Here is a 25,702-nt window from a genome sequence, read left to right on the forward strand (position 1 = left end):
TTATTGCCTTTTCATAAATATCTACAAACTGTACAGGATGCATTAGATATAAATTTAAACAAATAACACACTACTGGCCGCACCCACCTGAAAGTCTGCTCCAGCCACGGGTAATCAGAATGGACTACATGCAAATCGCTACGAGGATGGCAAACAACTGAAAATAAAAAAATAATGAAATGGCAAAAAACAAAGCACGGGGTAATCTAAAATAAACACAAGACAGAATAATTACCACAGCAGCAACTAAAAACTGGGTAAAGTGACAGACAGGTAAAAAAATTAAATTAAAATAAATAAAAATAAGACAGCAACACTAGACCATGCAGGGATTGATGCCGGTCGTAGAGATCATGTAGTAATGGACTGAAGGGGAGCAACAACAAGTAATATATTCTGTATCAACCACCTAAGCATTCACTGGCCAGATACAGTGTGCAAGCAAATGCAACACAATGAAGCTGAAACATACAAGCCCTTTCTCTACCTCTTGTAGTTGTAGTCGTACTCTGCTGAAAAGTCGAAGCCAGTTAGCCTTGGCTCTGGCAGGACCTGGCTCCATGATTTCCCTCTTTGGGAAGCTACAAGAACATTTAAGAGAGAAATACAAATTTAGAAAAACAAAGTTAATTATTCATACTATGTTTTCAGAACAAAAATATAGTGAGCATTTGCAGTTTTTGACAAATACGGAAATTTAGGGCCAATTTGCAAAATTATTGCATTCTAATAGGACAAAGCAATATGTGAGTGCTATTACTGCTGATTGTGAACATGTAGGCACTAAAATAATAAGAGAAAATAACTATACTGATGTTATCACTCATTTGTGCCTGACTTAGCTGCTAGCATTATGCTAGCATGGCTATAGATGCTTAACCTTGTGAAATTTCTATTTCTATTTTTATTTAAGTGCCACTGGTTTGGTTTCCATTGGTTAGCAGCCAAAGCATATCATCAGTGTATAAAGATGGTATACAGAGTAGTGTATCAGTGTGTGGAAGTTTAAACTTGTTTTTTCCACCTGTTATGCACACAGCTGTGTAAACAGTATTTACATTGGAACAGGAGGCTCCTCTGTTTTCTCCTCAGGAGCTGGCAGTGCAGTCTCTGGTGCTGGAGGAGGCTCAATAGGATGAAGTTCCTCCCCAGATGTGTTAGATTTGGGCTCAGGTTCCAGGGGCTTCGTGTCCAGAGCTGGAACCTGTGATGTAGCTGTGGGGATGGATGTTGTTGTGACAGAGAGATCTTGCCGTGATGTTGCAAAGGGAGGCATGGTGGACTCTGCAGCAACAGGGGGCAACATGCTGTCCTGTGAGACAGGAGGTAGATCGGGAGCTGTGCCTGGGAACTTGGACTGATCGTGGGCAATCTGCTGCTGATGTAATGATGCCTGCTTCTCCAATGGCGGTCTGGTGGAAGACAGACCATCAGAGGGGGGCATCAGGGTGGGTGTGGTGCTCGAGGGTGTTGGAGTATAGGGAGGCTCCCGATCTTCACTTTGCATTCTGTCCAGAGGATACATATCTTCATCTTCATCATATGGCATCTCTTCCTCATCTTCATAGTTGTATTCGCCTTCCTCTGGATATACATCTCCCTCCTCTTCATCATACAGTGCACCCTCCTCCCCTCCATCCTTAAGATAGCCTCCCTCGTCGCTGTAAACACCTTGCTGTTCCTCACCATCCCAGACCGGGGAGTCTTCTTTGCCATAGCTGACAGAGGAGTGGCAGGAGTGGTACGAGTCGTTTTCATCATAGAATTCTGAACCTCGTAAGCTTTCGCCATCCTCAGGAACAAACTCCTCACTAAGCTGAGAGCTGCCTCGACTCAACTCGCCTGACGAGGCATACCGACTGTCTGTGGGACTTAAACGGAGGGGAGACAAAGACATATTAGATAAACACACCCACACAGGTTTAAAAAGAAAATGACAGGGGATCCCCACACTTGTATAACTGGGAGTTTGGGTGTCACTGTTAGGGAACTTGTGCTGGGGCTGGGGAGGGATACATCAAATAAAATAGGAAAAACACATGAACCCCCCAAAAAAATCTAAGGTAAATTAAGAAGAGGCACATTAGGTTAGTTATGCATCTATATAGCAGGAAGGGAAATCCTTGTTTTAGTAACAGGAAAAGTTTCCATGGATACAATATTAGCTCACACACAAATTTATACAGGAAGATACGGCATACAAAAACACTCGATTGCAAAACCATAACACATTTCTCCAAAACTAAAGATATAACCAGACTTTTCAGATAAAAAGATGTGAACCTGGAGAAGCTGGGTTTAATTTATTAGCCTAGCTGAATAATAACAATCTTGTTTTGTAGACATAGGTGTAAATGTATTCACAATAATGAATGAAGCTTTTAGACACTAGGACAGACCATGACTCAGAAAGATATTTCAAACACACAGAAAAAAAGACAACCTCTTAAACACACCTGGACAAGCACTCACGCTTCATTGTTTCGTTTCTATTGATTACAGTCATGATGGTTCAATAATGCAGAGTGCAGGAGCAGTAAAGGAGAGAACTGTATTATGGCTTTAGGCTTTGAGCCAGAGGGAATAAACAAGTATGGAAGAATGAACACAGAAACACTCAATCACAACACCCCCTCCTTTTTTTCCCTATTACCCACCTGTCCTACAATCAGATTCTCGTCTGACACAGACAGACACAAATGCTTGCATAATGCTTGAGTCTAATCTTATCTAACAATTAAAGAAAAAATACTTGATAAACTGAAGATAAAAATAAATCTAATCAGTGTTTGGCATTATTGAGCTGACAGCCTCCTGCTGTCTCTCAAGTGGGAAATAAATGTGTATAATTACTAAGTGTGGAACACCCAAAAAGCAGACAGGACCCTTCTTAAAGTCTCACATACAGGGTGAAGCTATAATAACAAGCTGTCATGACAACAAATGCGCACAGGCGGTTTTACCAACTCCAACTAACAATTAACCTCTCTGTCTCCAGCTGTTACAAAACAACACGCGCACACACGCATCCTGTCCATCGATCACCCACACACATAAACAGACCACTGCACAGAACTTGTAACAATGGTGTAGATGAGTATGATACAATACTCGTGGTAGTTATTGTTTCTGTGAATCTTCACCAGTGACACAGTTGGGATAGATGCAAGATCAATTTGTTTTCTATAGGAAAAAATATATAGAATATACATGTACAAAGATAGGGTAAGAGCGCATGCATGCAAGCACAGTGAGCTAGGAGGACGGGACAAGTCCACCACTGACGTCACAGCGAGACGGAGTCACAGGCCTGAGAGCAGGAGGAGGAAGAGGAGAACTTGCAGAGGAGGCACAGAGACCCACCTATCGGACAGTGAGTGCCTACTGTCTAGAGAATACTGACGACTGGTGCGCTGGCTTGACCCTGAGCCTGAGTCGATATCGCTGCGCCCGTTGGTGGCAGAGTCTAAACTATCATAGCGTCTGGTAAAAGGAGCAGGAAGGGAGGTAGGGAGGAGGGGAGAGGTGGGAGAGGAGCATCAGTAGAGCTCAGTGCAAACCTTTCAAAGAAAGCTCTAACCAAACTGAGCCTCTGACCTGCCTGGTAAAGGATTGGTTCACAATTCTGTTGTGTAGTAATAATAATCAGGTGTCCATAAAAGCAGATTTTGCTTACTCTTAAAACTTCTCTTGGTCATGGCTTCCATGATTATCAAGGGCTCATTTATTAAATGATCCATAGTTTTTTCTAAGTAGGCAGCAGTATGACTTGTTCAATTCAAGTGGATGTATTTGTGTCATTATAATGCAAAATCTTTTCATCTATGTAATCCCTACTCTTGGACTTAAGAAGAAGACACAATCCAAGGTTACATAAGGGAGTTTTCAAGCATAATACTGCATATAGAAAATATATCCATTCAGCTATTGTTAAAAAATCTTGTTCAGAGAGCATGTCTGGGCTGAAAGGACTGTAGAGTTTTGTTGTTGGTTATGCTTGGCAGCATGTGTAGTAGCAGCAAGCAAAACCTGTTTAAATTGTGAACCCATCCTTTAAATTTCTGCACAAAGACCTCATACTGGGACTGAGCACTTAAAAAGTAATTTCGCTAGCCATCTCTTACAGAAAGAAAAGGTCAGCTTCTCTGAGAAATGCTTGAGTTTTGATCCTCTGTCGCCTTTATAACATTTCTAAAAATGTCCCCAATGACTGTTGTGTCCAAAAATACATTTATTTTCTGGTTGTGAAGAAGGAATCACATGGGGTTTCTGATGCTCACACATGCATACAAAAACCAGACACACACATACACACATTCACGCAAAGATAACCACAAAGGCCTACTCCATACATGACCTGTATACAAGAACTCTTGGGCCCCAGCATGCTTGTATACACTGAGGCCAGGGTTATTCTCTAGAGCAGGAGAGCACAGGGGGATATGTTACCATGTACAACACAGTGAAACAAAACAAAGCCACAAGGGCTCAGCTGTGTCAAAATTCCAACGGGATTTATTCATTAAGGAATATGTTTTAAGGTGGGAAACGTTAGCCGACATTTTTAACTTTAAAGAATTCTATTTGTGTTTTTCTCAGGCTTTGTTGCTGTTGCACATCTATCTTGACAACCCCACCATAGACACATTATCATAAACACTAAAAAAAACACAACTGGCCGTCAGCAGTGACTGCTGAAGCTGTAGCCCACTTGTTACCTCATGGTTCTGTGATCGTAGTCCAGTTCGTGGATGTCGTCAGTGTAAGAATGCCTGTAGTGCTGATGCCTCATGGGATACTGGTGCATGGAAGCATTGGGCTGGGACGTGGTGTAGTAGGGAGGTGGGATGCTGTTACTGGTCTCACTACGGTAGTCACTGTCCCTGTCATCGACAGCACTGTCTGGGTCCTCGTCTGCTTGCACCAACACAGTGGCAGGTGAACCAGAGTGATGGGACAAAGAGAGAAAAGAATAATCATACCTGCTTTTTAAGCTTGTAGCCTTGAATTAATAATAAAAGAGCTAAGATGTGTTTCTTGACGTGTTGATTAGCTCTTTTCTAAGATATAATAGCCTGGACAGTTGAAGATAAACTTAAGCAACAGTGGTGTTAAAATATCTGTGATAAGCTCCCTGCGTAACACTGGGTATTTGTCAGTTTAATGTTTATCTACTAGACAAGTGTGAAACAATGTCCTCCAAGTAGCAATAAGGACAAAGATTGGAGTTTGGAAAGACATCTCTTCAATTATTATCTTGCATCAACCAATGTCCCTCTTACTGCCAAAAATATGTAAATACCTAATATGCTTTTACTGCTATTCAAACAGATCCTAAATATTTGACTTTACAATTCACAACCACACAGAAAGAAAAAATAAGCTGAAAGAAAGTACAAATATGGTGTAAAGAGAATACAGTTTCACAACAGCTAATGGTCTCTGAGGAAATGCACAGGGAGATCATTACATTGAGACACAGACAATAAAAATAGGATTACTCAAGTCATTAGCCAAAGTGCATGAAAGGGACTCACTCTGTTGATCTCCCCACAGACTCCAATTACCTAGAAATAAATAAAGAGTTGGACAAAAGAATAAAGAAAAAAAACGGTTTATGCTTCAACTGAAACACATTATCAACAAATTATGTACAGAAGGTCAGCTAAACAAATATATAAAGAGTTGCATCCTTGAAAAATAATTATCTGCATGTTTAAATATGTGAGCAGAGCTCATAAAAAGAGGTAACTGAGTGCATCAGGAAAGCAAAATACATGGCCATTTGAGAGGTTTAGATAAAAATGGACTATATTAAAGGCAGGTGGCCTTGAAGTTGCTGAGTATCACGGAGAATATGCAAACATGCTGTTATCATCTTTGTGCAATCACGAGCGTCAGAGCACAAACCAAAGCCAGAAGCAGATTGATGCTCTGCACTTGCCCACCTGCTCCCTGTGTTCCTATCACCAAACAGAGGGACAGACAAGGGAACATGTGTCTGACACCCATGATTGGTCAACTCACATTTATCACACATTTATCGGCTGTAAGTCATCTTAGCATTCAGGTATGTATGCATTCGATAATTAAATTAATAATTAATTAATCGGTTTCACATCGACCCCCATCGTCCATCCGCTGCTTCACTTATTAGCTTAGTTTCCACCTCAAATCTAGTTCTGTTCTTGATGAGTCAAGGTTACAAAGCAGAGAGAATGAGGAGAGGAAAAGCAAGAGGAAAAAGAAGGACACAGTAGGTGATGGGGACAGGAGGAGATGGAAGCAGAAAAGGCTGCTGACACTTACAGCACTGCGTGGATGGTGCATGAAGTGGTCGCTCCTGTTCTTCTTGATAGCCATACTGAGGTACAAAAAATAGCAACAACAGGGATGTTAGAAGAATTAAATCCAGCCTTTTATCTGTCAGAATCAGAAAAGGATTACTGAAGAATATTAAGAATTTTTCAACAGTCTTTAGCCAACCCAGATTTCTTTATATATTGACAGGATAATGTAAAATTTCTGCAGCAATTCATTGAAACATGAAAAAAGAGAAGAAGAAAAAGAAATACAGCATGTAAGGCTAAAACAGTACAATTCTAAAAACTCAAAAATCAATATTTAGTATGAGCAGCTTTATTCTTCAACAGAACCCGATCCCAATAGAAAACAATTCTTTCAATTTCTTTTGGTAGTCTTCAGGAATAGTTCTCCAGATTTCTTGAAGGACATTTTAAAGATTTTCTTCTTTGAATGTTTTCTGCCTTTTGTGCCATTCTCTGTCAAGACGACCCCACACTGCTTCGATAATGTTGAAGTCTGGGCTCTGGATTAATCACTTCATAGACTTCAGCCTTTTCTCCCTGTGTTTTCCTTACGAATCACTTCTAGAAAGAAACGCTATATATCTATATATATATAGATATATATATTTATATATATATTTGTATCTATGTGTGTGTAATGATGGCTAGATAATTTTTAACAGTATTCTACTATAAAGAAGAGTTAATAAAAAGATGAGGTAGTTCTGTACATGTAACACAGAGAGAGGAGATAGTTCTTACATCTTGATCTCTCATTGCGTTTAGTTGTTCAAGTTTCTTGGCCCAGTATCTGGCCTCTTCCTCTGGAATGTCTGCAACACAAAAGAAACATGTTATTTTTTCTCAAAACATCGAATATTTCTCTGCTTACACACCTCTCAACTTCAGTTTCTGTATTATTCTTTATAATATGAATTTATATCTATAAATGTCATGGTAACAGTACTATGTGTTGCGGGAGGTACTAATCGTAACATAAGGTGAGATAATAAAGTAAAGTAGTAAAGATTTTTTTAACAGTCAAGAAATGTTTGACTTTGATCAACTGATATTATATTTACAGTAAAAAAAAAGATACTGAATCTAGTGGTAAAACTATTAGGTCAGTTGCTATTTGAATGTGACACTGCTGGTGTAAAGATTATATAAAAGTGCAAAAAGTTGTAATAATAGTAACAGGGGTATAACAAAATAGTGTTTGAGACAGAATTTGTATTTCTGTGTCAGATATTGATGCTCATACTAGCAACAATATAAAAAATACACATAAAAACATACAGAATTGGTAGGAGAATAATAAAAGGTCAAACCTAATGGCAGTTCAAAGCGGGTGTCGAGCAGCAGCCTGTGAAAGGTTGGGTCTTTGGTTCCACAGATCTCATTTTCAGCCATGATCACATTAGAGTCCAGAGTCAGCCACTGACCTGGACCCTCCTGGAAAAGACAAGAAAATAAATGGAGAGATAAGACTTCACCCTTTTAATGTGCTCAAAAGCTGCCCAAGTCTTTAGTGTTTGTGAATCAAATTTGACACAAAAATTTGTCTTTTTGTTCTTTTAACTTTACTAATTATGGTGACATTTGTGGTATTATGGAACAAAACTTACCCATATAGATTTAAAAAAGGCAAAAAGTCCTTTCTTTTCAGAAAACCAACTTTATTTTACTCAAACTATCATATGAAAATGGAAAATTAATCTTTGCCCCAAAGATCCCTGTGAGCAAGTTTGGCATTCACACAACAAGTAGCTCTTGTCTCTAAATTGTAAAATATAAAATCTTTCTTGAGAGCACATAAAATGTCTAAAGTGACATAATAAAGGAAAAAGGAGCAGGAAAAAGAGAGCATCCAGCTAGGTTTTGTTAGTCTCTGTCCAGTTGTTGCTACACACTCCTCTCTCTTCCATTTTTGGTCATAAGGTAAGGTAACTTTACTGATACTCAAAGGTAGATTTGATTTGCAGTAAAAAGGAAAGGCCATTCTTTGTACAAAAAACAAAACACATTAACAGACACAAAAGGACAATAGAAAATGCACAACCATGAAAAGTGGGTACTTATCTAAGACCAGAACATAAATAAGTGCATAAAACACTTAAAAACAAAAAACATGAAAAGAAGAAGAAGAAATATGAGAATAAATGGCTAAATACAAACCTTTCTGATGGCGTTCCCTGTTGGTGCGGAGTGTTATAAGGGCTTAATGACCATAAAATGTCACATTTCTAGGTTTGAAGACCTTTCTTTAAAAATCAGTTTCATCTTGGTCCTCCAGTTTAACTCATATGTCTTCAAGTTCAGGAACATAGTGACTATCAACCTCTTCCTCAGACATCTTCTTCAGTTTCACTTGGCTTTCTGTCCTCAACATCATTCTCATGACCAACGATACGGTCAACAGCCTAATGGCCTAAAGTATTCCAATTAGTTTACTTTGTGAAATTGCCTACATTTAGTCAGATTCTGCTCAATACTAGCCAGTATCGAGCCGATTTTAACTCAACACTGGCTAAGTAAGTTACAAGATGGCACTCCCATCCAGCATGCAGCACAGTGTGACGCACCTTCACGTTCCCAATAGTGGGCTGAAAAGAATTTTAACCATTTAACCCAAACTTCATAATACTTGCTTGTCTGATAGAAAATGAACAAATACTCATTTCATCCATGTAAAATGAGAACCCTACCTACACATATGGCAGTTGTCTGCAAAATTCTACTGAACAATAAAAAAAACAGCAAACAACAGCTCTTGATCCAAAACATTACTTGATTTCACTGCAGACTACCAGCTAGATTTGTTCCAGATTCCAAATGCATTAAAACACTGTTCAACATTTCATTATTCAGACAAGAGTCCTACATTACCTTTACATTGCACTGAAGTCCTAAACATATGACCAACCTAAGAGCTTTTCAGCATAATGACAAAAAAGAAAACAAAAGAAAACAAACAAACAAAAAAAAAACAAAAACAACAAGTCACAAGTTTTCATTGACCTTACGTTGCTGAGAAAATGCACTGATCCATCACTGATGCAGAAGTATTGGTGTACATGTGCAGTAATCATAACCAATGAAAGCTAATGTGGGAGCCAATATACCTCGTTGGACTGCCGTATGTTGCTTAGGGGTATCCATAAGGTGCCCACCATGGTGTCCCAGATCAGCCCTTTGTTCCACACCTCTACTGTGAGGCCCAGATCCAGGCGGTTTATTTCACTGCACAGCAGAAAGAGGAAATGGCAGGATAAGAAAAAGAGAAATAAATATGGAAAAAATGCAGACAGGAACGACTTGGCTGAATACAGGAAAATTTCCGTGGGAATACATCTCTATGCCATCAGGAGCTGCATTTAAATTCCATGTTGGATATGCACCATGATTCAATCTGCTGTGGGAAATGAGTCATTCACCATGAAGAGTAGGTGATTGTCAACAAGGCTGCTGGCAAGATATTTGAGGCAGCACAGACAGGACAACAGCAGAAACGGTGCTTCTGCACAATGAACAACTCTAAGCCTCAGTCTTCCACCAAGCATCGCTCACATGCATCACACACACCTCGAGTCAGGAACTAACTAAGACCTGCCATGGGACTTAATATCTGATTGCAGATTATTACTTTACTTTGCTCATAATTAAACAAATACCTCTTTCTATTTCCACTGTTTTTAATTAATCAAGACTTTGATGTTAAAGTTTTCTGCACTCCTCTGTGAAATGTAAAAGAGAAACAGTGAAAAAGCTACTTTTAGAGCAAGTACGTTCATATCTGTATTAAAACAATAGGGCTGTCAAGCAAGAAAATATTGTTTATTGTTTTGATCGGGTTTTAAGATATATGAAATGTCTGGATGTGGAGCAGTACAAAGTTCAGCAAAGATGTTAAGCCATCTCCTCACAACTCAGAAAGAGAGACTGAATGGAAGCAAAGGGCCAAAAATAACTGCTTTTAGGAAATGTAAATATCACAGCTGACCCTGCCACCCTGAGCTGCACAACATCTGTGTACTGGAAAACTGAACCCCTGAGGGGCTGTCTCTCTTCATGTGAAATAACAGCATCTTTCCTTACCTAATGTCAATAGCTTGAAACTACTTGTATGCTTATATGGATGGAGCAAGACTTCTTTTTATAGAATAATGTCAAATATACAATATTATTTCTCACACTGGAGTCTATTTAAAAGCTCAAGTGATTTCATGCACTAGTGACACGTAGCAAGTCAAATAAGATGCTTATTCAGGTGGATTTTAGCATGATCTGAGGGACTAAATGTGGGGACAGATGCTGAAATAGAGGGCAAAGAGTTACAATGAAAGATGAAGGACTCACAACATGAAGTCCTGCTCCCAACATGGTTGACTACCACGCACGGCAATGGTTGTGCTCTTAACATTCTGTACCTTCAGGGTCACGTATGCGTTAAATTTCTCTGCAAAAAGTAAAATTACAAACAACATCAGCTTGCAACACTGTTCACATTAAACACCTCTTTTCATAAATGCATGGTCTTGGTCACAGCTCACCTTGGGGTCCATCAAGCTTGGCTTTCTTCACTGCAAAGAAAATGGAAAAAACAACAAACATTAGTCCACTTGATCTGGCAGTGTTCAAAGACTTTCATGTTGCAAATAGAACTTAGAAATACCAAAAATGTTTTTTTCTTGGGCCTGTGCCGTAAAGCAACATCTGACTTTACAACACAATCCCGTCAATTCTCTAGCTGTAGCTCATGGACTTGATAGTATGGATGGTGACTGACAGCTCTCTGATATTTTACAGAGAGGGTGGGTGGTCTGCAATTCACAGCCTGGGAAGTTTTCAACATCCTCTGGACAAAATAACAAGATCCCAACATGAGAGACTGCATCTGTTCTACAGGAGAGTTTCTGAGTCACATTTTAGAAGCCAGAGGGACTAAAAGGTGACATCAGAGAGGAGAGTAATCAAATGCCTTGTCATCTCTAAATGATGCTTGTGTGTGTATTCCTTCCAAATTGTCAATAGCAGCTGACAAATTAAAGATGAAGCAGTGCTGCCATTTGTCTAACACAATGAACTAAGCAGTGTCACTGCCATTCCCTCAACACAGAGTCCTCTGCAGGTACCAGGCTGACTTTTAAAACCACATGATGTCAAAAGCTTATTCATTATTCATTCAGTCTTGCACCATGATGACTACTACCTCTATATTCAGCAGTGAGGTATTAATATTCAGAGTGCTGGTATTTAATTCCCGGTGATTGCCTCTTGTCATTGATGTTTCATTTAAAGGAAGAAATACAAGGAAAGACAATCAAAAAGAGACGTGAAAGGACATTAACAACATGCACTCGGAAAAATATTTACACAAGTATGAATGACTGTAGGGAGACAAAATACATGACCTATGGCTCGACTGTTTAGAATGGAAAACGATAAATAAAATATGCTTAATTCAGCAAATATTTGCTTTAAAATTAAAGATAGAAAAATAAAGATGGCAAAGCAACACACTGAGTCTTTTTATTGTCGGTGACAGCAGGGCTGCGACGGTAATCATTGTGGACAAATTGGCTTCTTAAAATAGCATTACCCCATCAAACCCCTGGGAAGATCTTTTAAATATCACTCTGAATCATGAGGCAGGTGCTGGAGTGGGTGGGATGGGGAAGCATGTGCTCCTTAGCTAACTTCAAAGTGAAATCTCCTTTCTGATGTTTTAGCTGCTGATAAAGCAGTCACGCCAGCAGGGTAACGAGGGTTCATTTCCATGGAAGCACTAAGCATACATTTGACAATCCCACGTTCCAGGCGGCAATTGGCAGTTTTGCAGTACAGCTTCCTTTCCTCACCCAGTCATCAGTCCTCCCTTTCCTTCTCACTCAAATCACTCACTCCTACATGCTTCCCCTGCCATGTGGCGAGTATGCACGTGCGCTCCCTTTCTTTCTATCTCACTTGTGCTCCATTAATCTCTCTGTGGAGCCGGATGCAGGCAGAGCGAGCTGCATCCCCAACACTAAAAATAACCACTTCAGTGTGACAGAGGTGGGGAGGTGGGGTGGGGTGAGGGGGGCTCGAAAGAGGGGAGAGGGGTGTGTGTGTGGGGGGGGGCGTACATGCTCACAGGCAAAAGACTTAAACCAACATTGCAGCAGTTACAGCACAGAGGAAAGTGTGAGGGGAAATAGCAGAAAAAAACAAGAGTGTTGCATATTTTCTGCACACCCTAATCAGAAAATGTTGAGCCGCTGCCACAGCAATTACAGGATCTCATTTTCTCTTTCTTCACTGAGGAAAATTTAATAAGTACAAACACTCATACCTGGGTGCTAAAGGGGCTTTTTATTTCTTGAGGTTTTCCAATCAAAAGCTTTTAAAGATTCCATACGTCAGATTCATCTACTGACACTAGCAAGAAGATAAAGCTGTAGTCATGCAGAAGGAATATGGGAAAGATAAATCATTTGAGAAGAGAAAATACTCTTGTCTACAATTATGTAAAAGTGGCCAATGATTGCATTCCAGTTTGCAGTACAGCAAAGACAATGCAACAATACATCTGATTATTTCAGCAAAAAAAGTAGCTATTTATTGATCTGACTTCATATGTAAATAGTGCTGAATAAGATGCTAATAAGAGAAGGTGACACAGATTATGCTTTTCATGCCTTCGTGTTATCCTGTTCTAATGTGTGAACTGACATCTTGCAACAGGGTGACAGGGTTACCAGATTAGAGTATGCTTACTCAGCTTCATTGGCACAGTCCATCATTTTACAGATTACATCTAACATCATGAGACATGGTAGCAGAGTATAACAACTCTGAGCAGGTAATAATACATGACTGTTGCTGCAAAGGGTAAACAGCCACACTCTTCAGCTGTTTTATTTCTCCACTTCTCAAATCTTGAAAAAAATATTGCACTGATACAAGAGTAGTGTGTGGAAGCTAATGAGAAAATGCCAGCAGAGACTTAAAATACCATTGGGGTTGCTGTGCCAACAAAGCTAGAGGGCATACAGGGACTGTAAACAAACCTGGATGTCCATTCTGATATGTCTGATAAAATCTTCAAAATTCTCACTGAATCAAGGAAAGTATTGTTTTTTTCACTGCTTTTCTCAGGAAACCAGGTCGCATTTTTTAAAAGTCTCCCATACTAGGAAATCTGTTTAACTGGACCAAAAATTCTTAGTGTTAAACAAATGAATGGCACAAATTTTGTCATTGTTTAAAGCTTTGGTTTTCATGGTCGTCAGTTGTAATTTGCAAAAGCTCTCACCAGTTCATTAAAGATTCAACAAAGCTGATGACCTGTAAAAAAAATGGTTAAGACTACCCAGAAAATGACAGACCACTCAACAAAGGTGTGCACACATTTCAGCAGAAATTCAAGCAAATATAAGCTAAAATATCATATTTTCAGTCCTAAAACTAGATAAGAACCCAATTAAGCAATTATGACAAGAAATTTGTATCTAATTATTAATTTATTCATGAAAATTATTTAATTTTACAAATCTGTGAGTTGCAAAAGCCTGAGAGCTCCTGCTTTTAAGTATCTGATGTGAGCCAGTTATAAATGAAGAACTACATCTTAACTCATGGTTTAGTTAATCAGACTAAACCATGATCAGTCGTGCAAATCAGCTTGTAAAACAGGCACAATCCTCAAAAACAAAATTACAAAACCTCTGGTATGTTTGTAATTTTTTCACAGCAACAGCTTGATTAAGATATTTCCATATTATTATTACTGGCTTAAGAGCAGCATGCTTTAACTTCACTATCATAAAACATCATTTTTCCTCTACCTCTTCAACCATTCTATGATATGATTGTATTTACAATAGTTGTATTGCTACATGAACTTGTGCCTACTGAGGCTTAGTTCAGATTAATATTCAGAACAATGCTTTTTTGTCCCAAGACATTTTAACCATCCATCCACAAGGGTAGTTATGCACGTCAATTTAAATGTTACCTGACAGTAAAGTAGCTCAATTTCATCAATTAGAATAAAACTGAATCGTCTCAGTCACCCTGTAAAGCCACACTTTTTAAAGAAATGAAGTGACAGTAACTGGCTTATCATCAAATCCTCAATAAACCCTCAACCTATGAAACTGGAGTTCTTTTGGGATCACTTTTACTTATTTCTCAGGAGACAACCATTATAGAAAATTTGAAAAATAAAGGCCCTATAAGGGACAAGTGTCATAGGTTATATGACAGTGTAATCATCATCTAGTCTTATGTTGCTCACTCAGAAGGGGAAATGTAAGAATATTGCAGTGAGTCACATGGTTGAATATTCTCAATCCACACGCCCTTTTATTTATTTATTTATTTTTACCCCTTATATGAGTTAAACTGAGATGTCACACATGAACTCACTGGAAATAATTATGAATCGAAATGCTATTTTGCTTTTGTAAAAATGAAACTCCCTTCCTTCACATAAAGACAGAGTGAATTACATCTGTCTTTACTATGTTTGTTTAACTAAGCCTGCCAGCATACACCTACTCCATAAATCGATCTGGCTGTAGCAGTGCCAGGTTTTTGACTACGGGAGTCTGATCTGTCATCAAATACAGTAGTACTGCAATATTTCACAGCAAAATTATCGCCACAAAAGAAAACCGGTTAGAAAAAAGGCAAGCATCTGCTTTGATGATAACATTAACCGGGGTAGTAATTTTTCTATAACGTTCCTTATGCAAGACGGAGAAAACACAACATTAATGGATTGATTTTAAGCAATGTTAGGTAAATCCTTAAAAGCTGTAAAGATATTCAGAGCTGTTTGAAGTGCTCACCCCAGCAGGTCGAAGAAATTAACAATAAGTCTTGCCAACAAAGACAGTTAGTTTTTCTCTTACCTCCAACACACAGCAATGACATTTCTTTCGTGCTTCTTTAGTACAGTGTCCAGCTTCTTCACCAGTTTCTTTTCTGGTTGAGCTATCGTGTGCAGTAAGCAGTCCAGGGATGGATGGCTGGGCAGGAGATAAGAGAAGCCTTCCGTCGCTGGTTAGCAGGACCGGAGAGGAACGGGGTTCGTGACCAATGACAAAAACGACTGTCTTCACACTCGGAGAGTGAACGCCGCTGTCGCAATATTCCTCTTTCTGTTTACGTGGCGCGTCCGACAGGATTTGAGACTCTTTCCCCACCTTTGCTCTCAGCTCTCCGGTCCCCAACCAACAGCCATCTTGTTCAGCTTCAGCACCACCAGCTGCGCGGCGAGCTCCTGGCAGTGACGTCAGAGCGCGTGTGTAGTGTGGGAGGTTCACGCGCCACATTATTAGCCTGTCTCATATTTTCCATAATAATTAGCAAACATATTATCTTTAGTAAATTTATTAGCAAATAACTTTATATTTTAACCGATTTTATCCTAACTTGTTTTATGGAAAGGGAAAGGTAATTATTTAAAAATTTGTCACTTAAAGGACATTGTCAAGAGTGCCAAGTCCCTCATGATATTTACATGTTAACAGGCTTTAAAGAGGAAACATGTTTTATTTCAGTTAAAAAAAATATCTCCAAATGTATTTCACTTGTATAGACTGCACAGGACTCCAAAATTATGCTCAAAACATTGCAGTTTTTTAGATGAAGGGAAGGATGATAGAGGTTTGCAGAACAGAGGGGCAAAAAAGTAGTTAGCTTAAAATAATGCATTCCTCAGACAAATCCATGCTGAGTCACTAAATGTAATGTTAATATGTAAACTAAAACAAATAGCATACAGGCTAGTCTACTACATGAAATTTTATTTTTATAACATAGTAAGCCAACAGCTCCCTCTGTTGTGTCTCTTGCACTATAACTGCTTTTCTATTTTTCACCATGATCACACTAAGACTAAATTTGTGACATACAGCTGAGACTTGACAGATTATCTAGTGATTAGATTTAAAAGATAAGAGCTGAGCTGTGTGGTTTTAATTATGTTTCTGACAATAAATAAAGGAGTGCAAAATGGTACACACAACTGTTTGGTTGGAAACAGTTTGTTCCACATGGTTTAATGAACATTTGTAAAAATTCAAACATACTGCAAAAGCAAAAAAGAAAAAAAGTTCTGAAAACATGTGAAACAACTCATTATCCCCCCAGTCTGGCAACATCAATAACAATTCAAGCATTTTATTTTGCAACATTTAATCTTAACTCCTTTACATTTTGTTTTTGTCCCCTTACACATTACTAATTGTATTACAGTCCAGCCCCACTCACATCAAGTAGCATTCACTGTAAAACTAACAGTATTGAACCTGTGGACAACTGTGAGCATAAAGCTGCACAATATGATTGGGGTCAATCTGAATGTACCTAACTAGGTAAGTTCAGAAGAGAATACAAAATTATATTTGATGTAATTCTTGAACTGTAAAAACAATCCATGCTAATAAAGTGAATCACATTTAAACTAAATGTAATTTACAATAAAACATCTAAAGGGGTAAACATATTCTACAACTTACACATATCAATAAAACAAAAAAAAAATATATAAACAAAACAGATGTGTAGACATGAACTGTGTGTTGTTGTGAAGTGTTTGTGCTCTCCTCTTTGCTGATCTTAACACACCGACATGCTCTGCTGAACGGCAACGACCTCTGCCAATATCACCCAGCATGTCAGGTGTCCCTACGATGTGTGAGCATGCGAGTCACGGACTGGAGTCTCCTCATAACTTCTCACTGACAATGAATGAAAGAATATTATTAGAGAAAAACAAAATTTAGAAACGCTTATTCTGACAAATCAGTCACTGTGTGACAGAAAATTCACTGTGAACAGAATTCACACATTAAATCAATGATTTAATGTGTGAATTAAATTGCGAACAGCTGTAGAGACGCACAGCTGAAATTTTTTACATAATGTGGCACATCATACTGTGCATGTACATGCATCAAACCGTAGGGTAGAATATTATGATATGATGGATATTTTTACATATTTATCAAGAGTTTGGACATTTTAATCAAAACCCCAATTCCCAAAAAGTTGGGACACTGTGCAAAATGTAAACAAAATACATTGCAATGATTTCCAAATCTTGTAAGCCATCATTTTATTGACATCAGAACAAAGAGAGAAAGAGAAAGAGAGACATTTCACCATTGAATAAAAATTTTGAGATCACTTTGAATTTGCTCAGAATACAGTAAAAGCTTAATCTAGACATAAAGTAAATGACAATAATTAGAATCTTTTAATTCACGGGGCATCGCGGGTGACTGGACATCACTGCTGTTGGAGGATCTGAAAATATCAGAAATTTTCCGGCATTTCTCGCCTCCTATTCAAGTGCCTTCTTTTTTTTTATATATATATATACGTTCTCTTTCTGCTCCCCCTTTCCTCTTTTTTTTTGAGTCCATCAGTAGGTTACCAGCACCACGTTCCTCTGTCTCTCTGATGTTGCGCGTCCACGCGCTCTCGTGATTAGTTCTCGTGTTGAAAGTAAAACTTGACTAATGATATTTTTAATTATCGCCATTTGGTGAAGGTGAAAACTTACGAACACAAATCATTTTATTGGTGGGCCGGTGCCAGTTTCTGCAGACCAATCAGCTGCACCAATGTAGTTCACCGTGATTCTTTTTTACTTTTTATTCTTTCTTTTTTGGTTTTTCCCTCTTTCGCCAGTTAGGCCACTTAAGAGCCCAAACAACCGAGAATAGTCCCGCTGCTACCGATGGCCAGTCCGAGCCTGCAAACATCCTTGATGAGAAAAGGAATCAGCTCTCCCTGGACAAGTTAGAGAAGCTGGTTTTCCTTTAAAAAAAAAAAATCCACCTGAAGCCATAGAGTTAAGAGTAAGAGCTGAGCTCAATGTAGAGCAAATTTAAGAGCTGATAATAAACCAGTGCCTTGCAATTTTATATTTATGTATTTTTACTTAAATGGTTTTATTCCAATAAGCTGGAAATCTTTTATTTCATGCTTATTTCTGTTCATTTTAATACCAGACTACTTGGTCTAATTCTGTACGAAGCCTAAATGGGATTTTATTTTCTGGCTTGTGACTGAATGTGAAGCCACCTCTTAGAAGTGGAGTTAAGTGCTTTAGTTACTTTTACAATGCAACACTATGTGGAGTTATTGAGATTTAATTTTGCAGAAATATTCTAGTTTCTTTATCTAAAGATAGTTATTTAATTTGTTTACGTGGTTATTTTGTGCTGTACCGCTGACAAGCTACAAAGATTTTTTATTTTGTTTATTTGGTTTGAACCAATGCTGCACTACGGGCTCAGCAAGGTAGAGCGGTCGTCTTGTAACCCGAGGGTTGCCGGTTCGATCCTGTGTCGTGGTTGAGTGCCTTGCATGGCAGCTTCCGCCATCAGTGTGTGAATGTGTGTGACTGGGTGAATGTAATGTATGATGTAAAGCGGTTTGGGTATCATTCCAGGTACAGTAAAGCGCTATAAAAAATATGGAACATTTACCATTTAAGAAAACTTGTGATAAAAGAGCCATATAAAAAGGTATGTTGGATACTGTCATATAAATAATAAAAAAAAATAAAGGACAACTTGGATGTCTTTTATCTTCATATTAATGCATTGCTTAAGTATCAGATCGGGACTCGGTATCTGCAGATCCTCAAAATCAAATGACTCGGACTCAGGGGCAAAAACAAATGTGATTGGGACATCCCTAGGTTTTTTATTTGTTCTTAAAAAGGTATTGCAGTAAACTTTCCTGTGAGTGCATGAACTGACTATTAGAGTATTTTTTCCAGGTTTGGTAAAGAATCGGTTTGTTTACAAAGGCCTTTTTTTGAGGGGGGGGGGGGGGGGGGGGGGGGGGGATTGGTGCAAACAAGCCACAAGTGCATTTAACCGTTTAATAAATGACAGATGCAGTGGGGGAACAGAATGTTGTTTGGGAGCAAACTTTTATCTGAACATGATGATCACTGGTTGAGATTCTCCATGAGCCCTTTTATGTAGCTGTAATAATGAGCAGGTAGGATACTACCTCCTGTCTAAACTTCATTCTATTGGAAATGTTGCACTGGTTTGTTGTTTTATTATTAAACCTCACATCAGCCCAAACATATAACTTCAAATGGATATGCTAACTATGCTAATGACACTAGGTCATTTTTGGAGTTTCCTGTTATAATCTGGATAAAATAGACTAATTAGTTAATTATTTGTCTTGTATTAAACTAACAAGTGGATATTTTAATACTTTGGCTGTTTGACTATAACAGTCTGTCCTCATATACTGTCCACATCTGTCCCTGTCCAACACACAAGTAGTTGCACAGCTGTGAGAGTGAAGAACATTTCATTTGTCCAGGTTAAATGCTGATGAGGGAACTTTTGATTTAATTAGTGTGTCAGTGTGTTAATCTGGACGTATATAATGTGGCTGCAGCGTTTTATGCTTGTTGGGTAAATGTTGATGTCTGAGGTTTTAGTTAAAACTCCACATGGAGTGTGTGGATGTGTTTCTGTTCCCATGGTAACAGTAAATAATTGGTGGGTCCTGCTGAGTCAAACATATCTCCACAGATGGGCTGCTACATGATAAAATTTGGGAACCCCTCCTAAAGTTGGACAGTCTCTTATCTGTCTAATGCTGGGCTCACACCAAACGATTTTCACGGTCACAGACTAAGAACGGAAGTCTTTAGGAAATCTTAGGAGTTTTACTGGAGTCACAGCGCGCTCCCGTCATCTCGTCGTTAGATGTAAACTGGTTATCTGCGCTGTTTAATGTCAGTCTTTCCCTAGTCTTGGATCTGCGATAATATCAAACGTGTTTGATATTATCGCAAGTCGCAGTGATGAAGCACAATCAACAACCAATAGATGAGCTCTGACAAAGCAGAAACAGGAATCCCGACAGAACACCTGCAAAAAAAAAAAAAAAAAAAAAGACAAACAAGAAGCGGTGATAAAACGTTGTCGGTGGAGCGTCCAGAAAGAGGAGCATATGGTTATTAAGAAGTAAACGTCTGCTGTGGATCATTTATGTGTTACAGTATAATGATCTAACAAATGAGAGAAGAATAGAAACTCATTCATCCCTCCAGATTCTCATGAGTCGGTGTAACACCTGGTGGAGATGTAAAGCCACACTTAATAATGATGATGTGCAAGTCCCTCCTGGAGGGAAACTCTCCCCTTGTTTGCTTTACTGTGGGCAGATCAGCCCTGTTTGAGGTCAACTGTCCAACGTATTCCAATAAAATGCTAAAAGAATCTAGTTGCAGTCTTGTAATTTGTGACCCTACAAGATTCACAGTCTGTCAAATCTCAGTCTAAGACTAGACTAAGACTTAAGACTCTAAACATTGGTCTTTAGATGTGAGCTGGTAGTTTTCAGAGTCTTGTGCAAATCTTTAAAAAGTCTTCTGGTGTAAGCCCAGCCTAAGTTGAGAGGACTTTTTAATTTTCTGGTGTCATTTGAATCACATCAGGTGAACTTGCTGTTGACCACTTCATGTTTTTAGTAGTGAATATTGTTGTTGGTGTATTAAATGTACTACAGTAAACTTGCATTTAAATGATTTGCAGACAAAATAAAACAATCATGTTATTTATCTCAATAGACGATCATCATTAATATAAGAGTACTGGTTTGACTTTTGTATTGAACCTTTTGATGAGAAGAGAGAAACACTGGACGAGTGATTTGTAATTATGTAAATTTTAGTCTAGAATAATGAGCTTTGGTGATTATTAAGTCTATGTGTGTGTATGTACACTTGACCAAGTGTGAGCATATGCATGTCGTATGCGTTGGGGTGGCCTGAGTGAGTGTATGACTCCCGCCCTGACTTTGGATCCCAGTCCGGCCCTGGATGTTTGTTATTGCATAAAGAGTCTCACTTTCAACTGAGGTGCAGGGGGCACAGAGAAATTTGGTTGCAACACCAGCCAGTGATGGTAAGTGTGTAGTATGTGTTTTCAAGTAGCCTGGTGGATTGCTTGGATGGTTTGCAAGGTCGCAGGTTGTAAATTAAAACTGGAGTCGACACACTGTGCAGTAAATCTTAGAAGTGACATCAGACAAACTGACGAACTCCATTTGTCTGAGGTAAACCCAAAATCAGGCGCCTCTGATAAAATGGACTAGCAGGCGTTCACGTAGCTCGTTGTGAATGCCTGGCAAAGCTGCGTCGGTAAAGTAATGACGAGAAGGCAACTCATACCGTGGCTCCAGGTGTTCCAGGAGACGGCAAAATTCAACAACGTCGCTGTCCTCAGGCAATTTCTCTTTATTTTTCAGCGTGTCTTTCAGTGTCGGCTGAACTCTGAGAATTGGGCAGTGTGTTTGTTTTTTAGGTGGCCTATCATATTCATAGCTCTGTCCTTTCCACCACGCGAAATGCCCAATTTGCACAGATTACAAGTGGCTGTTGTACCTCCAAACTACAAACTATTAAAATACCTCCAAACTGCAGATGCTGTCTCGGTGTGTCATGTTTGCCCTGCTAGCCTACTAACTACCAGCTCACTATATTATGTTTATCTGAATTTCCCGCCTGCCGTAAATTGTGTGATGTATGGTGTTGTTTCTGTCCGTGCAACAATGAACATTAATGTAGTGGAACTTGTTTAAATTAAAAACTAGTCATTAATGACTAGTCATTGTCATTCCGTTTGACAATGTCTTTGTACCTCAGGATTCATTTAAAAGGTGAAGATGATAATGCTTGTTGTTTTATTGTGTTGAATCTGATCATTTTCACCCGATTCCGATCATTTGGAAATTACTTGGTCGGCCCTGATTTCCGATCACGTGATCGGGACATCCCTAGTTAGAACTTATACATTATGCTGTGATAACAAACCAGAGAAATTGGAATCAACATTTCCAGAGCATTAGAGTGCCCAATTTATGTCCACAGCACTAAATTTCAGGAGTAGAAACAAAACCCATAAACTCTTGCAATGATTGCAAAATGTTTCAACCCTGTTTATCAGCTATAATGCCATGCTGGAAAAGGTAACTCTTTACATACTGAACCTGACATAAAAGGTGATGCAAAGTATCCTTTGAATCGTCTATTTGAACGTTTGGACTCCAGTGAATAATGTCACTCAAGTAAAAGTTACCTGTCAATATGAGAAAGGACCTCGCAAAGCTGGTTGAGCAGGGCACGGTGTTTATGGGGGTTTCCCTCAAGCACTCCATTGAGACGACTCAGGTACGAATCAAGGTTTCCAACAGATGCCGTCTCACCTGTGCCTGTCAAAAAAAGAAAAAAGAAAAATTCAAAGCCTCATAGCGTTAAATATATATTTTCTCATGGAAAAGTATCATCAGTTTCATATGGTTGGCAGTTCTTGTATCCAGTATTTATTATTAAATACTCACTGTAATTATGGCCTAATATTCATCATCATTGTGATAAGAAGATAAACTATCCAATTAACTAAACTAGAATATCACTTGAAAATAAAAGCCAGAAAGAGAAGATCTAGATATCATACATGAATATCAGTATCCATCTTTTCATTCTGTTTCACTACATGCAGACAAATTCATTCTGACCTGGGAGTGGCACTGATGACAAACTGTTGACCAATGTGCGTTTTATGGTCAGCAGGTGCTGGTGAAGAGCCTGGGTGCGCTTCTCGTCCTGCCCCAGTTCAGCCTCCAGACGTTCTTTAGCGTTGTTCATGTCTTTAATGTGCCGCTGCAGCACTGCATTTTGTTCTTCAAACTCTATGTTGGCCTTCCGAAGCCGTCGCAGCTCAGCCTCTCGAGCTTAAAGCACAAAAGGTGACATACAAAAAAAAATGGTTTTGAAACGGATGTAAGATTTTATACAATCAAATAACAGATCAAATATGTCTAAACACAACTACTATGTACTATGATGTAAACAACTTTGTGCTTTATGTTTGATCTCTTTCTTTCTTTTTTTCAGTTTCTACTACCTTTGTTCTGATCGAGGAATTCCTCTGTGAATATAGGAATGTCAAATCTACTTGGAAGGTCAGCAGCCTAAAACAGATATAACAAGCAAGTTTACAACCAGGCATCCAAAGATTTCTGAGGCGGCCATCACACGGCCAATGAGACAGAGAAAACATATTAGCACGTCACAAACCTTTGTGAATGATGGCCCTGAGCTAGAGCTGACAATGACAGATGGAGTGTCTTCTGAAAGAAATAAAAGAAGAAAAAAAACACACCTACCCGTGAGACATAGAGTAATCCTAAAATAGTGAAGCTTTGAAGTAGTTATTTTATGTGTGTTTACTAGCATCAACCAAGAAAAATGCACGCAAATAAACAATGGGCCAGTCAAATAAACAAAAAGGGAGGCCGAGGGCAGCTGTCACCTTTTTTGATCCTTTTGTCATGTATTTTGGCACTGCTGATCTGATAGGCCTCAGTCTGCTGATATTCCTTCAGTTCCTGGGCGTACTGCATCTTCTCTCTCTCAGCTTCATCAAGATAGCGCTGTCAATATAAAAATAATGTTATGATGCTGAATGGAGGTGGACATAAAACAGATAAAAAAAAAAAAAGTTCCCTTCAGGGATTAATAACACATTTTTTATTTTTTATTTTCATGTGTGTGGATAAGACTAATCACATTTATGGCCTATTGTTTAAAACTTAGTTTTCAGTAAATCGTATTGAATAAATTGTTAATATAATACAAAGAAAACAAACAAACAAAAAACAACAATAACAAATCCTACCTGTTTGTCATTTGGGGCTAATCGTGTCCACTCTGCTCCAAGTCTCTTGGTGATTTCTGGAAAAGGTAAATCTGGATATCGGGCCCTCATAAGTTCTCGACGTTCATTGAGAAAGCGTACGTATCCCGTTACTGGTGCCTTAGGACCATTAGGTAAAACCTTTTTTCTTTTCTTTCCCTTCGGCCAGCCTCTCTTCTTTGGCTGCACAGAGAAGAAACAACACTGAGAAGAGCAGGGGCTGCAAAGTAGCGTTGGAAGTTGTTTTTATTCTTTACAATCAAATAAGATCAGCTGGCTTACTGTAATTTATTTTCCTGTAAGAAACCATGCATTCTTGACGGTTAGTGTTTAGCTTTTATTGTAGTGGTTTTACTTGTCTCCAATTATATTGTATGTATATATGTTCCTTTTCAACTGAATTACGTTACACCTTAAAAACATTAACAGTATTTCAATGATAAACTAAACTATTAATACTGTATATCGACATTACTGACATGGATGTTCAGTTAAATTTGCTTGTTTAAGTAGAAAAAAATAAATAGAGCTATCCGCTCCTGTGCTATAGGATTATAGTATGGTAACATCGTAACTGCCTCAGCAAAACACCCCATTAAACATTTATTAAAGAATCTGACAAATGCGTGTCTCATAAGTTGAAAATCGTTGAAAAACTGAGTTTATCCCGATCAGATGCAGCATTACCCACCTCATCTTGTGGTTGGTCAACTGAATGAGAAGCTTTAGGCTGCTGTGATGCATCACTCTGCTCCTGTTTGATTCCTCCCATGATCGCTTTATGGTCAACTGACTATTTAAGCGTGATAACAAGTCTTTATCCGTAAAGGGTGTTCTGCGGGAAGACGTCTGTGGGAATAGTTGTAGAAAAAGACGTGAGAAAATGTAAAATTCATCGTAAATTTATTAAAAGAACGATGGTTTCTTAAGCTAACCCGATTGCTAACACTTCTTGTGGCTAATGTTTAACTGGTCGGTGTCAACGATACATAAACACGCACACACGTACACATGTAACGGACAAAATTGACACAAAAAGTTGACTCAAATCGCGCACTTAAAATATTAAAAAAGTTACTCATACGTCGTATAGTACTTATTCACAAAGGATATTAGTAATTTAGCTTTTAAAAATAACATTTCTTGGATAAAGGTTTATATCTTACCCGATGTGTCGTGCGGGCAAACAGGAAGCGAAGTCTTCTAGTGTTCTGATTGGTCGATAAGAAGACTTATGATTGGTTGGTTAAGACCCCCCTTCCCCCTAAGCCAAAAAAAAAAAAGTATTTCTGAGCTGCTTCATTTTTATTTTACCTACCACATTCACTGAATTGGCATTTAACTTATATTGTATTTTCCCTATTAAGATTTGTTTTACACACCTTCCTTGTCCACACATACTGTATGCTATTATGCGTTTGTAATACAGATAAACTAACACAAAACTTAAAGGTTAAAAGTGTCATTTTAACATGACTCGATGAGTTGCCCAAATATGGCACCTTTGAGATAGCTGTCTTAGTACAATATTTTCTGTCCTCCGAGCAGTAATGACAGCACGTTTACTCTTTCATGTTGTTCGAAATGTTCCATCACTTCTGAGGTTTACTATAGCTCTTAACTTTTAAATGTTTGATTAGGTAAAATTAAAAG

The 25,702-nt window shown here is 38.5% G+C and overlaps 2 protein-coding genes across 8 annotated transcripts in view; both read right to left on the reverse strand.

Moving 5' to 3' along the window:
* The window catches only part of unc13a (unc-13 homolog A (C. elegans)), a 49,195-nt gene extending 33,906 nt beyond the window's left edge, over positions 1-15,289 (reverse strand). For all 6 annotated transcript variants that reach the window (XM_042006444.1, XM_042006441.1, XM_042006443.1 and 3 more), the window contains exons 1-11: positions 15,209-15,289; positions 10,862-10,891; positions 10,668-10,767; positions 9,434-9,551; positions 7,640-7,763; positions 7,071-7,141; positions 6,310-6,364; positions 5,538-5,567; positions 4,719-4,914; positions 1,059-1,871; positions 488-581 (exon numbers count right to left, since the gene is read on the reverse strand). In XM_042006444.1, the coding sequence (XP_041862378.1) occupies positions 488-581; positions 1,059-1,871; positions 4,719-4,914; positions 5,538-5,567; positions 6,310-6,364; positions 7,071-7,141; positions 7,640-7,763; positions 9,434-9,551; positions 10,668-10,767; positions 10,862-10,891; positions 15,209-15,230 (1,653 nt within the window). In that variant the 5' untranslated portion in view covers positions 15,231-15,289. The remainder of the gene's footprint in view (positions 1-487; positions 582-1,058; positions 1,872-4,718; positions 4,915-5,537; positions 5,568-6,309; positions 6,365-7,070; positions 7,142-7,639; positions 7,764-9,433; positions 9,552-10,667; positions 10,768-10,861; positions 10,892-15,208) is intronic.
* Positions 15,290-16,327: 1,038 nt separating this feature from the next.
* Positions 16,328-25,293, reverse strand: hmg20b (high mobility group 20B). Of its 2 annotated transcripts, none has more exons than XM_042007100.1 (9): positions 25,216-25,293; positions 24,741-24,898; positions 24,032-24,232; positions 23,666-23,786; positions 23,431-23,483; positions 23,258-23,324; positions 22,869-23,084; positions 22,430-22,562; positions 16,328-17,041 (listed from the first exon to the last, which is right to left on the reverse strand). In XM_042007100.1, the coding sequence occupies exons 2-9, from the start codon at positions 24,819-24,821 to the stop codon at positions 17,029-17,031; spliced, it is 885 nt and encodes a 294-aa protein (XP_041863034.1). In that variant the 5' UTR covers positions 24,822-24,898; positions 25,216-25,293; the 3' UTR covers positions 16,328-17,028. The 2 variants fall into 2 exon arrangements, with proteins under 2 accessions (XP_041863034.1, XP_041863035.1); XM_042007101.1 differs by lacking the exon at positions 25,216-25,293 and adding an exon at positions 25,059-25,158.
* Positions 25,294-25,702: the final 409 nt, after the last annotated feature.

This window comes from Melanotaenia boesemani, chromosome 14, assembly GCF_017639745.1.
Source record: "Melanotaenia boesemani isolate fMelBoe1 chromosome 14, fMelBoe1.pri, whole genome shotgun sequence".
Lineage (NCBI taxonomy): Eukaryota > Metazoa > Chordata > Actinopteri > Atheriniformes > Melanotaeniidae > Melanotaenia > Melanotaenia boesemani.